The sequence below is a fragment of the Phacochoerus africanus genome, chromosome 2 (genome assembly GCF_016906955.1).
Source record: "Phacochoerus africanus isolate WHEZ1 chromosome 2, ROS_Pafr_v1, whole genome shotgun sequence".
NCBI classification, from domain to species: Eukaryota; Metazoa; Chordata; class Mammalia; order Artiodactyla; family Suidae; genus Phacochoerus; species Phacochoerus africanus.
In genome coordinates this window covers 223,919,381-223,933,691 of record NC_062545.1, presented here as the reverse complement: position 1 = coordinate 223,933,691, position 14,311 = coordinate 223,919,381, and the positions used below count along the sequence as shown (strand labels likewise).

Sequence of the window (14,311 nt, the reverse complement as noted above, 5' to 3'; positions counted from 1 at the left end):
TTCTAACTTTATTCTCCAAGTTTTTAACTACTCACTTTAGATCCTCTATTAGGCATAAAACACAACTGGTATGAATGCAGAACATTATTCCTCTAATAACTTTTAAAAACCTGTTCATCGCAGATTCAAACTAAGGGAGAGAAAACTGGTTGTTTTCAAAGCACTCACATTTACCAACATTTCAAGTGCAGTGAAAAAAAAAGTATATATATATCTTGTCTTTGTCTCTGGCAGAGAACCTCTATAATCCTTTGAATTTCCTGAGTGACAGGAGTGTCAAGTGCCGAGACCAGCTCAGTAAGTGGAGGGTGAAGGACGGGCACTGCAAAGCTTAAGAAAAGTTAAATGGCAATGAATAAAAATATATAGACACAGTAAAGTTTAAAGGTGGGACCCAGCAGGGGAGCGGCGGGGGGTGGGGGTGGGGGCTCAAGACCTCTTGGATCAAGAGCCCACCAGACTGCTGGTGCCTCACCGGTTTTTACTGTGCTCATTCGAAATATGAGGCAGGGAAAAGGCTCAGAGGCGTGACTGCTCACAGTCACGTGACAAAAGCTATTCTTTATGGCCTTTAGGGAGAGGTTTCTTATCTACAGGACACGAGGGAAACTGGCGATAGCAATCAATGCTTGAGAAACACGTACCTGCCCTGTCTCCGTGTCCCAGAGTCACCACCATGTTCTCTTAGTTCATGTAAATCCTCTTACCAGTCCCTTTCAGCCCATTTCCCCTAGTTAATCATATACTAGGCACGTGGCGTTTTGCAGTCACTTCAGAATTGAGGGAGGATGTTTTCCCACAGTCAACCATGCCTGAGTTTATGCCAAGGAGAGAGGTGACTCTTGGGGAACCCCTAGATAGCTCCAGGATGAGGACTGTAGCCCTAGGAAGCAACCACGTGATGAGAGGATTAGAACTCTCTGCCCCACCCCCACCTCCCAGGAAGGGGGAGGGGCTGGAGATTGAGTTCAATCATCAATACCCAGTGATTCAATCAGCCATGCCTAGGTAATGAAACCTCCAAAAATTCCTAAACAACTTGGTTCACAGCACTTCTGAGCTGGTGAAGCCCTCACGATGCCCAGAAGAAGGTATGAATTCTAAACACCTTTCCCTACGGACCTGGCCTTATCTGTCTCTTCCATTTGGCTCTTGAGTTATATCCCTTATAAGAAACCATTAATAGTAAGTAAAATGCTTCTCTGGGTTCTGTGAGTCATTCCACTGAATTATCGTCTAAAGGGGGAATCATGGGAACCCCTGAATTTTTAGTCAAATGGGCAGAGGTGTAGCGAGCCCATTTGTATTTCATTCATTTGGCAAAACTGTATTGGACATTTACCATATGCTAGGTGGTATTCTGTGCATTAAGGATACAGTGAAAAAAAAAATTAAGCCCTAGCCTCCTGGTACCTTTATTGTACTGGGTGGAGACAGACAATAAAACAAATATACATGTGAAGTGGGACTATGCGCTATGGAGAAAAGTAGCACAAGGCAAGGGTGTGAGGGCTATTTTATGTAGGGTTGCCAGGGGAGCCCTCATTGAGAAGTGAAAGGTCAGGTCATACAGCTATCAGAGGGAAAAGCTACATAGGTGTCATGAGGCAGAATATTCTTGGCGTGTTCACAGAACAGAGACTGAAACAGAGAAAGAAATAGAACAAGAGTAGGAGATGAGGCCAGAAGGAGAAAAGGGCCATTCCCAGTAGCATTTGAGACCATGGTAGGGGTTTTGGCTCTTCTCTGAGGTGGGGAGCCACTGGAGGATTTTAAAGCAATAAGGTGATCTAATTTTCTTAAAAAAAAAAAAAAATTCTTCTGCTGGCTGTGCTGAGGCCTGGGTGTGGGCATGGAGGGAACAAGAGTGAAGGAAAGGAGGCCAGTGAGGAGACCACCACAATAACCTGGAGAGGACAGGAGCTTGGCAATGGTGGAGGTGTTAAGACAGGGTCAGACTCTGGTTGTATTCTGAGGGTCATACTGATAGGATTTGCTCTTGGATGTGGGGCAGGAGAGAAAGAAAGAAAGGAGTCAAGAACGAATCCTTGAATTCTGGCTGAACCTATTGGAAAAATGAAACTGCCATTTACTGAGATGGAGAAGACTCTGAAAGAAGCAGGGTTTGGGGTTGGTAGTGGTAGGGGCGCTGGCAGGAGTTCACTTTTGCATGTGTCCAGTTAGAGATGCCTAGATTGTCAAGTGAAGTCCAGTTGGGCAGTTTAGAGGACAGTGGCCATACCCACAAGAGCACTAAAAACAGGTGTTGCCCCTTCTGCCATATTAAAGACTTCAAGGTCAATCAACTATATATATATTTTTTAAGTTCAATTCTAAAAATGGAAAAAAAATTTAAATGAAAATCAAAGTTCCCCCCTTAAATTTTTTTCAGGATCCTGTTTTTCGGGCTTCATAGTCTAACTCTTAGCTGTTCAGAGTGTGGCCGTCTGGATCAGCAGCACAATAGGCCCGGGGGCTTGTTTGAAATGCAGGCTTTCTGGCCTTCCCAAATCTGAGTCAGAATCTTCCTTTTAACAAGATCCCCAGGTGATTCATAGACACATTAAATTTTGCGAAGATTTTTCAACCCAAAGGCCCATGCAGAATAATTAAAATCAATCTCTGGGAGAGCACCCAGGCAAGGTGTCCTTACCAAGATCCCCAAGTGGTTCTGATGCTCAGTCTGGTTCTGACGCTCAGTCTGGTTAGAAGCACTGAGCTCACGCTTCTCTTCCTGGCCTCCTCTCTGTACTGCTGGGTTTATACAGATGATGCTCTTGGAAACCCAATCTCCTAAGAGATGTGCAGATCTAAGCATGAAAGGGTGCGGCTAGAGGAACCATCTGTTTTGGTGTATGAGGGACAGTCTCCACATGATTATTAGTGCCCCTTTCACTCTCAGAAGTATCGTGGTTTAAATGATAAATTATACATTCTCCCAACTTAATACAAAAGGGCTCTGTGCTTTCTATTTCTGGATTATAAATTCATAATAGAAACAGGTAGAACAAAATATCAGATGGCCTTTGGTTTGGCATGAATCCAATGGAGAGAACGTCCTGATGCTCAGATATTGTTTTTTAAAGTATTCTATGTACAGCTTATCAGCTATACATACTTAAATTCCCTCAATTGGTAAGGAAGGTTGGAGAAAATAAGTCTCTTTCTGGGGGTTGGGCAGCGGTGGGGCGCGGTTGTATGTAGCAATTAACGTTCCAAAGCCAACTGTTGATTAGCAGGAGCTGATTATCATCCCATGATTAGCACAACAGCAAAGCAAAGTCCTTAGCAAAACTTCTTCTTCCTTTTCCTTTCTGATCGTTTATTGTTCAATAGCTACTCCACCCTCAGGCTCAAAGGGACAAAGAAAGAAGGTGAATAAGAAATCACTTTAGCAACCCTGCTAATAAATTTGGTGGGAAAGAAAATAAAAGCAATTGGATTGTTTCTGTTTACCTGTGAACTGAAGTTCTTTTGGCTCGTCCCTTTTTCCAAATTATTACCAGCTGGTGTGAGGACTCGTTGAAGGCCTACTGATTGCCAGTAAAATTAAAGCAATCTTGTACTTTTAAAACTATGTAGTCTTCCAGAAATAGGCCCTGGATGCTTTCCTTCCTAATTTACCAGGGACACAGAGTGAGGGCAAGGAATGCACCTCCTCGTTTCATCAGAGCCCTCCCCCTCTCCTTCTTCCCCTCCCCACCAATTCATAGGTGCATATGAACAAAATCACTTAAAAAATATTTTCTGACGTAGAGAAGAAATTCATTTACATCAGCTTAAGACAAAGAGCATAATCACTGGTAGACAAATGGAAAAATCTCCACAGGAGTAGAGACTTGTGTTCATGTAGAAGGTATGAGTTCTAGTTGCATCACTAAGAGACTTGTGCATACTTCCACAAGGCAACCACGCATAAAGGTTTTAAACATGTTCTGTTCAGGAGTTCCCATCATAGCTCAGCTGAAATGAATCCATGAGGAAGTAGGTTCGAGCCCTGGCCTCGCTCAGTGGGTTAAAGATCCAGCATTGCCACAAGCTGTAGTATAGGTCACAGACTCATCTTGGATCCTGAGTTGCTGTGGCTGTGGTGTAGGCCAGCTGCTACAGCCCTGATTTGACCCCTAGTCTGGGAATGTCCATATGCCATGGGTACAGCCCTAAAAAGACAAACAAATAAATAAACATGTTCTGCTCACGTGTGTTTAAAATGTCTGGAAAAGAAACTATCCCTGCCCAGATGCTGATAAGCTAGTTGAAGGGAACTCTTATTAAATAACAATAATAAGGAAGTCTTCTTATCAAATAACTTGAATGCTGATGGGTATTAGGGCGGGTAAAACATCAAAACATGACCTGCTGAGTTGGATTAAGATTATCAATGGAATTTCTACAGAGGAGAGAGGTCCTTTAAATGAGCTTCTGAGTACAATTGGGAGTGTAGGGGTTGGGGGAGAGGACGGGTATCTGTTCTCTGCTTTCAGAGCTGAAAATCAGAACAAGCTGAAAGTGTAGAAGAGGTCTCTCTGCAGCTGAGACAGCACCACAAGCTAGTGTTGCCTTGCCAGGCCCTGGACCAGTAATAATATTAGCAACTTGAGGAGAAGGCTCTATTTTTGATCTCTGTTAATAGTTAACTGCAGGCTTTTCCTTCCAAAGTGCTTGGAAGGCAAGAGCAGGTGGTCCTGGAAAGCAATGCTGGAAGGAGGCCCCCAGTGGTTTAACTTAGATGCCAACGTAGAGGGGACAGTAATTGAGACAGGTGGGCCTGCTGAGAGATGCTCTTCCTTTTCCTTAGGGGTTTAGATGCCTTTTAAAATCTTACTCTAAATTATATCTTGGCCGGAATGTATTATGCAATACAGCTAAAGTTGGTGCGTCAGTGATGTCTGGTATTTGAATAAGGAGTTCCCTTTTAATCCAAAATTTTTCTCTAGATCATAAGTTAAATATTCTGAGTCTACCTGGCCAGGTCTGGGAAAACCCACACTTATGATTAGAAAGGGAGGGAATATCAATATGAGAAAAAGAACCCTATCAATGAAGGGATTTCCCAAACCATTCAAAAAGGCAACTTTTTTTTTTTTTTTCTTTTTAGGAATGCACCTGCTACATATGGAAGTTCCCAGGCGAGGGGTCGAATCAGAGCTACAGCTGCCGGCCTATACCATAGCCACAGCGACACAGGATCCAAGCTGTTGTCTGTGACCTACATTGCAGCTCACGGCAATGCCGGATCCTTAACTTACTAAGCGGGGCCAGGGATAGAATCTCCATCCTCATGGATACTAGTTGGGTTCATTTCCACTGAGCCACAGTGGGAACTCCAAAATGGCAAACTTTTTAAACCAACCAGGGTGGGAAATACACAGTAAGGGTGACTATAATTGGTATCTCTTAACAATTTTGTTTTTTACTCACAGATTAAAATAATACTCATCACACAATCCTCTAACAACAGACCTGTCTGAGGTGGTTTTCAGCTTCAATGAAAGCCGTAAAAAATAGAAGTGGCACCACTTGGTTTTGGGGGACCACCTCAGAGGGAGACCTATATTTGCATAGGATTTTCTTTACATGTCTAATGGCCTGGACATCATACTTCTGTAGTCAGTGCAAAGGTAAATAAAAATAAGCAAACATCATAATCACTTACCCCGTGCAAATAGGGAAAAGAATGTTGAGAAAAAAATAGCCTTAGAGTCAGAGTGAGTCAGAGTTGGTGAGGCCAGGAATATCATTCCTCACCCTGTACGTAGCTCTGGACTTTCAGGCCCTTGCTTTAATCTTACTTCCCAAAAAGAGAGGTCGAAGAGTTTTATATGGAAAGAGAGGGTTAGCCTCTAATTCTGGCAGGATTTGGTACTATCTCGGGTGAAATGTACTCACTAACAAATTATGTTGGCAGAGCCTGACACCTCCCTGCATGGAAAGCCTGTGATCCTGAGAAGGAAAGACCAAGGACCTTGTGCTCTGCCCCTTCACACTCTCCGTGACCCTGACCCTGGCTCTCAGCCTCTCAGGCCTCCACTTCTCCATTAGGGATAATTTTATGCCAGACAGATCTTTTGCTTACAGGGTCAGGTGTAATGATATATTTTTTTCTTTTTTCTTTTTTTTGGGGGGGTGGGGGCACACCTGAGGCACATGGAAATTCCCAGGCTAGGGTTCTAATCGGAACTGCAGCTGCTGTCCTATACCACAGCCATGGGAACTCCAGATCTGAGTGACATCTGTGGTAATGCCAGATCCTTAATCCACTGAGGGAGGCCAGGGATCGAACCCATATCATCATGGATACTAGACAGGTTCTTAACCTGCTGAGCCACTTCAGGAACTCCAATGATATCATTTTTATCAAGTTCTTTGAGACTCTCCAAAGATGCCATTAAAGCAAAAACAAAGAACAATGAACTACAGACAAAGAAAGAAAACCCTCCCTGGTATCTTATTCCATCCAGGGTGGAATTTTGGCAAATTTTAACCAAAAATTCTGAGCAACTCAAAATTGAGAAGCAGTGAGTTTGTCTTTGCTTTTCTACTTCTCCATAAAAGAAGCACTGCAGATGGAAACGATGTTTTCATCTCAAGGAACCAGTGCATCAAGGACTCTGCTTTAAAACCCAGGTTGAACTGGAGACCAAGGGGGCAGGGGCAGCCAACAGTGTAGCTGGAAGAACCCGACATTACAGAGGGTGCTTTCCAGTATTAATTAACGTTGCCTGGAGCTTTAACAAATAGCGGAGTGGGGATATAGTTGTGTTGTTGCTTTTCTTTCTTTATTTTTGGGGGTGGGGGTGGCACTGCATTCATGGTATGTGGAAGTTCCTGGGCCAGGGATCAAATCTGAACCACAGCTACAACCTATGCCACAGCTGGCAATGCTAGATCCTTAACCCACTGGGCCAGGCAGGGGATTGAACCCGCCCCTCAGCAGTACCTAAGCCACTACAGAGATAACACTGGATCCTTAACCCACTGCACCTCACTGGCAAGTCCCATGCTGTTGCTTTTGTGAGCTTTTAATTAGCTCTATTTTTTTTTTTTTTTTTTTTGACAACTTGAGGGGGCCCTGCCAAACATAGGCTAAGCTAGCTTTGTCAGTGTCCTCCCTTTAACTTCGGACTAGCCATGGCCCCTCCTCTCACAGTGAGCCATGCAACAACCTTGGAGAGGAAGCCTAGGGTAGCATCTGTATAGGACACCTCAAAGTCATGCTCAATCCAGAGTTTTCCAAACACTTGGGAATTCATCATTTATATGAGTATAGTCAAGACTCTGATGAGTTTGACCAGCATGACGCTAACTCAAAATTCCCTTATCCATACAAGGTGCCTCTCTTAAGGTTCCCACAATAAACAAACCGCAGAACAGGCAAGAGAGGAAAGTGGTTTGGGAAATGCTGGCTAAACTCATCATAAATGCTAGAGAACAAGTTTTCTGTTTGAAACACCGCAATGAAGGAGTTAAATTTGCTTAAAGTTGGAGTTGCTGTTGTGGCTCAGTGGGTTAAGAACCCAACTAGTATCCAGGAGGATGAAGGTTCGATCCCTGGCCTTGCTCAGTGGGTAGGTTGCAGATTTGGCTTTGATCCTGCAGGTGAGGCCATAAAGAGGAAAAAACAAAAACAAAACCCAAAACTGCTTAAAGTTACTCTAAGCTTGTCCTTCAGCTGGAGGCATCAGCATATCTCTCTGGAAAGTAGAATCACTCTCACTAAATGCCTACTGCAGCTCCTTAAATTTGTCAGGAGCGATACGACACACAGTGCCGAGAGTACAGCCCTGTTTTGGTACCTGGGGCTCCTGGTCGTGACCGCTGGGATCCCTCTCGTAGCTTTCTGCGTACAGCCTGATGGTAGCCCGCACACCACTGGAGGAACTGAGCCGGAAGATGAGCCGAGACGCATCAGAGAAAATGATCCGCAGGCCCTGAGGGCAAGAACACCCAGGATGAATACACAAGTGAAAATAATGAATACCGACCTTGGCGGCCAGCACGTTCCTATGATCCAAAGATGACAACTTATAATTGGCTCCACACTCACCCAAGCAGGACAGTGAAGTAAACATAGAAGCTACTGAAGGTTATCTGTTTGTCTCTATTTCTGTTACCCTGTGGTTAATACTGGGGGAGAGGGAAGAGCGGAACTATGACCAGATGCACCAAGCCCCTTGGTCTGGTGCTGCAGGAATCAGAAAGAGGTAGAGGTAACAAGGATGGGGAGATACTTAATAAATGTCCCTGGGGCCAAAGTTGGTCCCTTAGGAACCTGCTGGATACAGTCGTGTAGGCAGTTTATCTATTAAAGTAAGACCAATACCTGTATAAAAGCTACCCTCATGTAATGTTAGACTTTGCTTTAAGTTCACCTCTTGGTTTCTGTCTTGTTCCCACATTCCTCTGGCAACCATGGACTCCTATGATGAAATGCGCAGGCCTGGAGCTTCCGCTGGCTTCGAGGGTCTCTGTGTACATCCTCAACCTCTTGGTTCTCTCCTTCCTTCTTACATGTAAGACCCAGCCAAGAGGGTGGCATGGGGTGGGGTGGGGCTGTGGCAGCACCTCACACTGATTTTGTCTCAGAACATCACCATTCTTTACGCATCTCTGCTCCCTGGGGGCAGTGATATTTTTTCGAATACGATTGTGAGATCCCAGTATGACTTCTGTTGAAGGAGATTTGTGTTTTTTAAGACAATGATAAGGTCATTGCTATAAATAAGCCTATTGACAGGGGCCAGAAGAAAGAGACGAGGGAATAAAATCATAGTCTGGTCACTTGTCACTTCTGAAAAAGCTGATGTCACAAGCAACTTTGATATCAGATATTTTCCCTAAGAAGTTTACCCTTGAAGTTTCTCTGGCCTCAAATCCTGCTTTTAAGAATAAGCCATTATTGAAAATATTCATACATGCTGCATACATCTGACTCCTAATCCTTTCCCCTTGCTGCCATCTGGTAATATCTGCTGGGGAACACTATGATTCCATCTGAGGGGTTTTCTGCTTTTAAGTTTTGTGGGCATATTTTGTTCCAATTCCAAAACAAAAAGTGTAGTTTTTTTTGGAGTGGTGCAATGTCTGCCACAATTTGTGTAATTAAAAGAAGCCATGGAGTTCCTGTCGTGGCTCAGTGGTTAACGAATCCGACTAGGAACCATGAAGTTTCGGGTTAGATCCCTGGCCTTGCTTAGTGGGGTAACAATCCGGCGTTGCTGTGAGCCGTGGTGTAGGCTGCTGACGCGGCTCGGATCCTGCATTGCTGTGGCTGTGGCATAGGCCGGTGGCTACAGGTCCGATTTGACCCCTAGCCTGGGAACCTCCATATGCCACAGAAGCGGCCCAAGAAATGGCAAAAAGACAAAAAAAAAAAAAAGAAGAAGAAGAAGAAGAAGAAGCTATGCCCCTTCCTGACAACCCATCACTCTATGACATTAGCCTTACAAACAGGATGATATTGCCCAGGATTCATTCACTGGGCATATGTTTTAGAGCCACCCCGATGGATCTGGGATAGGGCTAAGCCCTGGGTATGTGAAGGTAAATACTGTATTTGCTCTTCATAAGCCTGGGATATTCTATGCAATGCAAAACTATTAATAATCACTTTATGCTGCTGAAGAAGTGAATAATTAGGAATTCCAAGAGGAGCAAACAAACCAATTCCCTACTATCTAGAAAGTCTGGTATACCCAATTCTGGTTAGACTGATAGTGGAGCCCCAAAGTTTGGTTCCACCATCATATTCATAGCCATGTTTTTAAAAAGTCTAAAGCTGAAGCCCTAAACCAGCTGTTGTAGATTTTAAGTCACTCGAAGCTTCCTCTTCTGATGACCTCCCAGCCTTAACCCTTTAAGATAACTCCATTACACATTTAACCGCCCAGATTAGTTTATGGCCAGGGGAAGTTTTTAAGAATTCAGGCCATGATAAACTGTTAACGTGTATTATCTGCTCATAGCTAAGCCCTTTGTACAATGAAATCATTTTATTTTTTTTTCCTAAGGGTAGCCATAGCTTTGGCTGTACTCATGGAAGGTTGGCTCCAATCTTCATTGGGTAGCCTGGAACAGATTTTGCGCTTGAAAAGATGATAAAGGAGTGAATAGCACACATCAGCCTGCTGGAAATAACCCGATGTCTTCTCTCTTTCCCAAGGAACCATGAGATCTTAATAGAGAATCCATGTTGCTTTGTGAGACCTCTCAGTGAGGAATATAACAATTCTCCTTCTCCACATAGAACAAAAAATATTTAGATCCAGCCTGGTTCTGTGCGGCAGCAACCCCAGTTCCACGTCTATTGAGTGTCACTTGGAAGTATGAATAGTTCTGCTAGATTGCTTTGGGGTCTGCATGTTCTTCCAATGACCTTAATGAATTTGTAACCTGGACACAAGCCATGTTCTCCCCATTATTTATCATCACTTACTATCAACTAAATTGTGTGGCCAAAGCCACCACTAACCAAAATTTTCCAAGTTTCTAAATGTTCCATAATTCCAACAAAAGAATACTAATAATATACTTTGCTTTAAAATTTTTTTTTAGGTTAAACCAGGGGTTGGCAATACAGTTTGTCAGCCACATTTGACCTGCCACCTGTTTTTATAAATCAGGTTTTATTGGAACACAGCCATGCCTGTTCACTTATGTGTTGCCTATGGCTGCTTTTGTGCTCCAACTGCAGAGCTGAACTATTATGAGAGACAAGCCCACAAGGGCTAAAGTATTCACTCCCTGGCCCTTTTAGAGAAAATGTTTGCTGACCCCTGGTATAAACCATTCCATTATCCACAACATGGAATCCTTATCCTTCAACTCTATTCCAGAAAATATAACCATAGACCTATGAAAATCCTAATAGAGAGAAATTATGAAGCCTCTTACAAGGGTGTCCCCCACATACTCCAGCTTCCAGCCATATATTTATCTGGACATATATTTGGCCCAAATCAACTTACTTCTGATCACCTAATCATGGCAGAAAAGGATTTATTAAATTGCATTTTAGTTTTATATCCTCACTTTTACTGCAAGGAAGGTCTGCAAGGGACTATTATAAAATCCATTTTTTTGCAGTCACAGTAGGAGACTCTACAAACCTCCACATGAGACATCTCAGGAGCCAAGTGTTAGGAAAACTTTTCCTTCCCCGAGGAACTAGCTTTTTTGTTTGTTTGTTTTGTTTTTTGTCTTTCTGACACTATGAACTTTATAACTAACCATAGCTCCCTTGTCAATATGGCTGCCAGGACACTTAATGTCAAATCTGAGGTTCAGCCCAAGTGGATCCTTATGACTTGCATAATTATGAATTATTTTTCTGTTCTTGATTCTCTACCCTTATTTATATTTTCCCTAGTCTTGATTTCTGTTTCTTATTTATGTTCTAACAACTTCATTATGTGTGTTTGCTGCCACAAATCCTCTTGAAGAAACAAGGCCCAATGCAAAGGAATAAAATAAATTCCCTTTATGGCCTTAACCCTAAATTGTCAGAACCACTGAATTATGTCTTTGGGTCTTTCATTAGCTGAGAAGCTCTGGGAGGGCAAACTCTTATGTTCCTCATTCACCTGTTATTGACTGACATAGCTTAGGACAATGCCTGGTACACAGCAGGCCCTCCATAGACACTTATTGAATGAATGTCATGACATGTTCAATAGCTGCTGTGAGGGCCATTGGAAGGTCTCCTTCCACCTTTAAAAAGGCCAAGTGGAAACATACTCAAATTTTCCACTGGTGAGCTGAGGCTAATGTATTCACCTTGAAAGGTAATTGTGATAGATAGTATGTCTACCCATTCTTCATTTTTAGGGCAAGGGTCTGTTTCAGCAAAAAACAGTGGAGCTGCACTGTGGTGATTTCCTGTGGATAAATAGCCCATAAATTGCAAAATTTACTGCACATTGAAATCAGCCAGAGGTCTTTAAAAAAAAAAAATAGTGGCAACTGGTTCTCACTCTAGACATTGTGATCGAATTTGCATGGGCTGTGACTTGGGTACTGGGATTGTAAAAGCTCCCCCAGGGATTCTAACATGTAGCCACATATGGACGACACTGAAGTAGCCTTTTTGCTCTGGGTCACTTGATTCATGTATCCAAGTGACTGACAATACTACATGTCAATCTTAAGGAAGATCCCTTTTAGATCTGAGGGTCCTTGCACACACTACCATCAGACTGGCATCTTAGAAGGTCATAACCCAGGGGCCTAATAAAACATCACGTTGCTGCTGAGTTCTGAAAGCCTCCTCTGAGTGCCTTGTCAGCAGCGGAACCACTAGAACATCTCCTCTGGAGCATCTGACACTAATTGCTTTTAGCACAATCTCTTACGGAAATTCTTGAAGCAGCAGTGGAGGAATCCATGATACCTCTGCAGCTGTAGGAGTTGGAATTTCCAGGATGACACAATGGCCACAAGCACAAAGAAGGGAAAGAGATGCCCTTCTCCCTTAGAAGATAATGTTAATTATGGGATGGGGGTACTGCACTTCCAGCCTACTGCTTTTTTTTCCCCCTTTGAGTGTCCATAGTTGTATGTCTCCATGACCAGGGTGGGGTTTTGCCCACCTAACTTTGTTCCAATGAAGAAGGTTGTTGAAGAACTGCTTTACGAACCCCAAACAAAACCCCTCCCATCTGCTTCCAGTTATCTCTGTAGCATTTCTTTTTCTCCCCAGATTTGCCCCCTTCGGTTTGCTGTTTGTGGAAAGTCAGTTTGGAAATGATACAGGAATCACAACTAAAGAACGAGGCTAGCATTCTGGCTTGGCTTATTAGCTGGTGGTCTTGAGTAAGTCACTCAAGCTCTCTAAGCCTCAGTTTCCTAAAAGTGGATGAAAAATAATACAGCCTGGCTTACCAGGTTCTTGTGAACATCAGATCAGAAAATGTATCTGAAATAGATGCAGACTATGCCTTTGGAATGGATTAGCAATGAGATCCTGCTGTGTAGCATTGGGAACTATGTCTGGTCACTTATGATGGAGCGTGATAATGTGAGAAAAAGAATGTATACATGTATGAGTAACTGGGTCACCATGCTGACACAACACTGTAAACCAGCAATAATGGAAAAAAATAAAAATCATTATATTAAAAAAAGAAAAACAGATTGTTTTATGTCAAAAAAGAAAGAGAAAATGGAAAAAATCAAAATCATTATATTAAAAAAAAGAAAAATTGTTTTATGTCACAAAAGAAAGAGAAAATGTATCTGAGAAGTGCTGTGAAAAAATTTTAACTCACTATATAAGTAGAATTCTTCTCCTTTTTTTTTTTTTTTTTTTGCTTTTTAAGGCTGCACCAGTAGCATATGGAAATTCCCAGGCTAGGGGCCTAATCAGAGCTACAGCTGCCAGCCTACGCCGCAGCCACAGCAATGCAGGATCCGGGCCACATCTTCGACCTACACCACAGCGCACGGCAATGCTGGATCCCCAACCCACTGAGCGAGGCCAGGGATCAGACTCACATCCTATTGTATACTAGTCTTGATTTGTTTCCGCTATGCCGCAACTCCAGAATTATTCTTATATTGAAGATTTTAGTGAAAATGGTGCTATGCTCTAACTTGTCCAACTTTCCAGATTTTGCAAAAGACTGCTGTATAAAGCCTAGAGGTTTGTGGTGCAATGCTATATACTTATTTTTAAATTAGGCAGAATTAAGATTAATTTTATTCTTACAGTGCCATGGTTCTCTGAAATCATTGCTAAACACATAAATTTGTTACCATTTATCTTCTCCCTATCTCCCATGGAACTGGCTTATTTGGCAATAAAATACTCCTTCCTGGCTGGTCAATTTGGAATCTTAAGGTCCTGAAAGAACCTTAGGATCATCTAGGTCACCTCCTCCTTTTACTGAAAAGAAAGTCAAAAAACTTGTTCAAGGTAACACATCCAGCAAATGGAGGAGCCAAGGTTTCAGCCTAGGTCTTCTGACTCCACGCTTATAATTTTAGGTTGAACTATATGAAACCACTGCTAGCCATACATTGCTTCTCCTGTGACATATTTGAACAATATCGCATATGTTTTGTATGGTCCTGCAAACTGGCACACAGCCTTATGTAGAGTAGGTATCTGATAAATGCTTGATAAATGAATGTTAGGGTGGGTTTTTTTTTTTGTTTTTTTTTTAAGTCCTTGTGTAAATCAATGCAGGGAAATCTGAGAGTTGCTAAGTACACGCAGAGCTGCCAGATGTGAGCTTGGAGACGATAGGACATGTTGCAGCCAGGCGGGGAAGGAAGAACTGGACATGACCAGCAGTGATTTGGCAGCATCTGA

At 42.8% G+C, this 14,311-nt stretch overlaps 1 protein-coding gene across 1 annotated transcript in view; it reads right to left on the bottom strand.

Annotated features, from left to right (window-relative positions):
• Positions 1–14,311, bottom strand: part of PGM5 (phosphoglucomutase 5) — a 199,268-nt gene that overhangs the window by 29,121 nt on the left and 155,836 nt on the right. Inside the window, exon 10 of the mRNA XM_047767736.1 lies at positions 7,797–7,931. Within this exon, the coding sequence (XP_047623692.1) occupies positions 7,797–7,931 (135 nt within the window). The remainder of the gene's footprint in view (positions 1–7,796; positions 7,932–14,311) is intronic.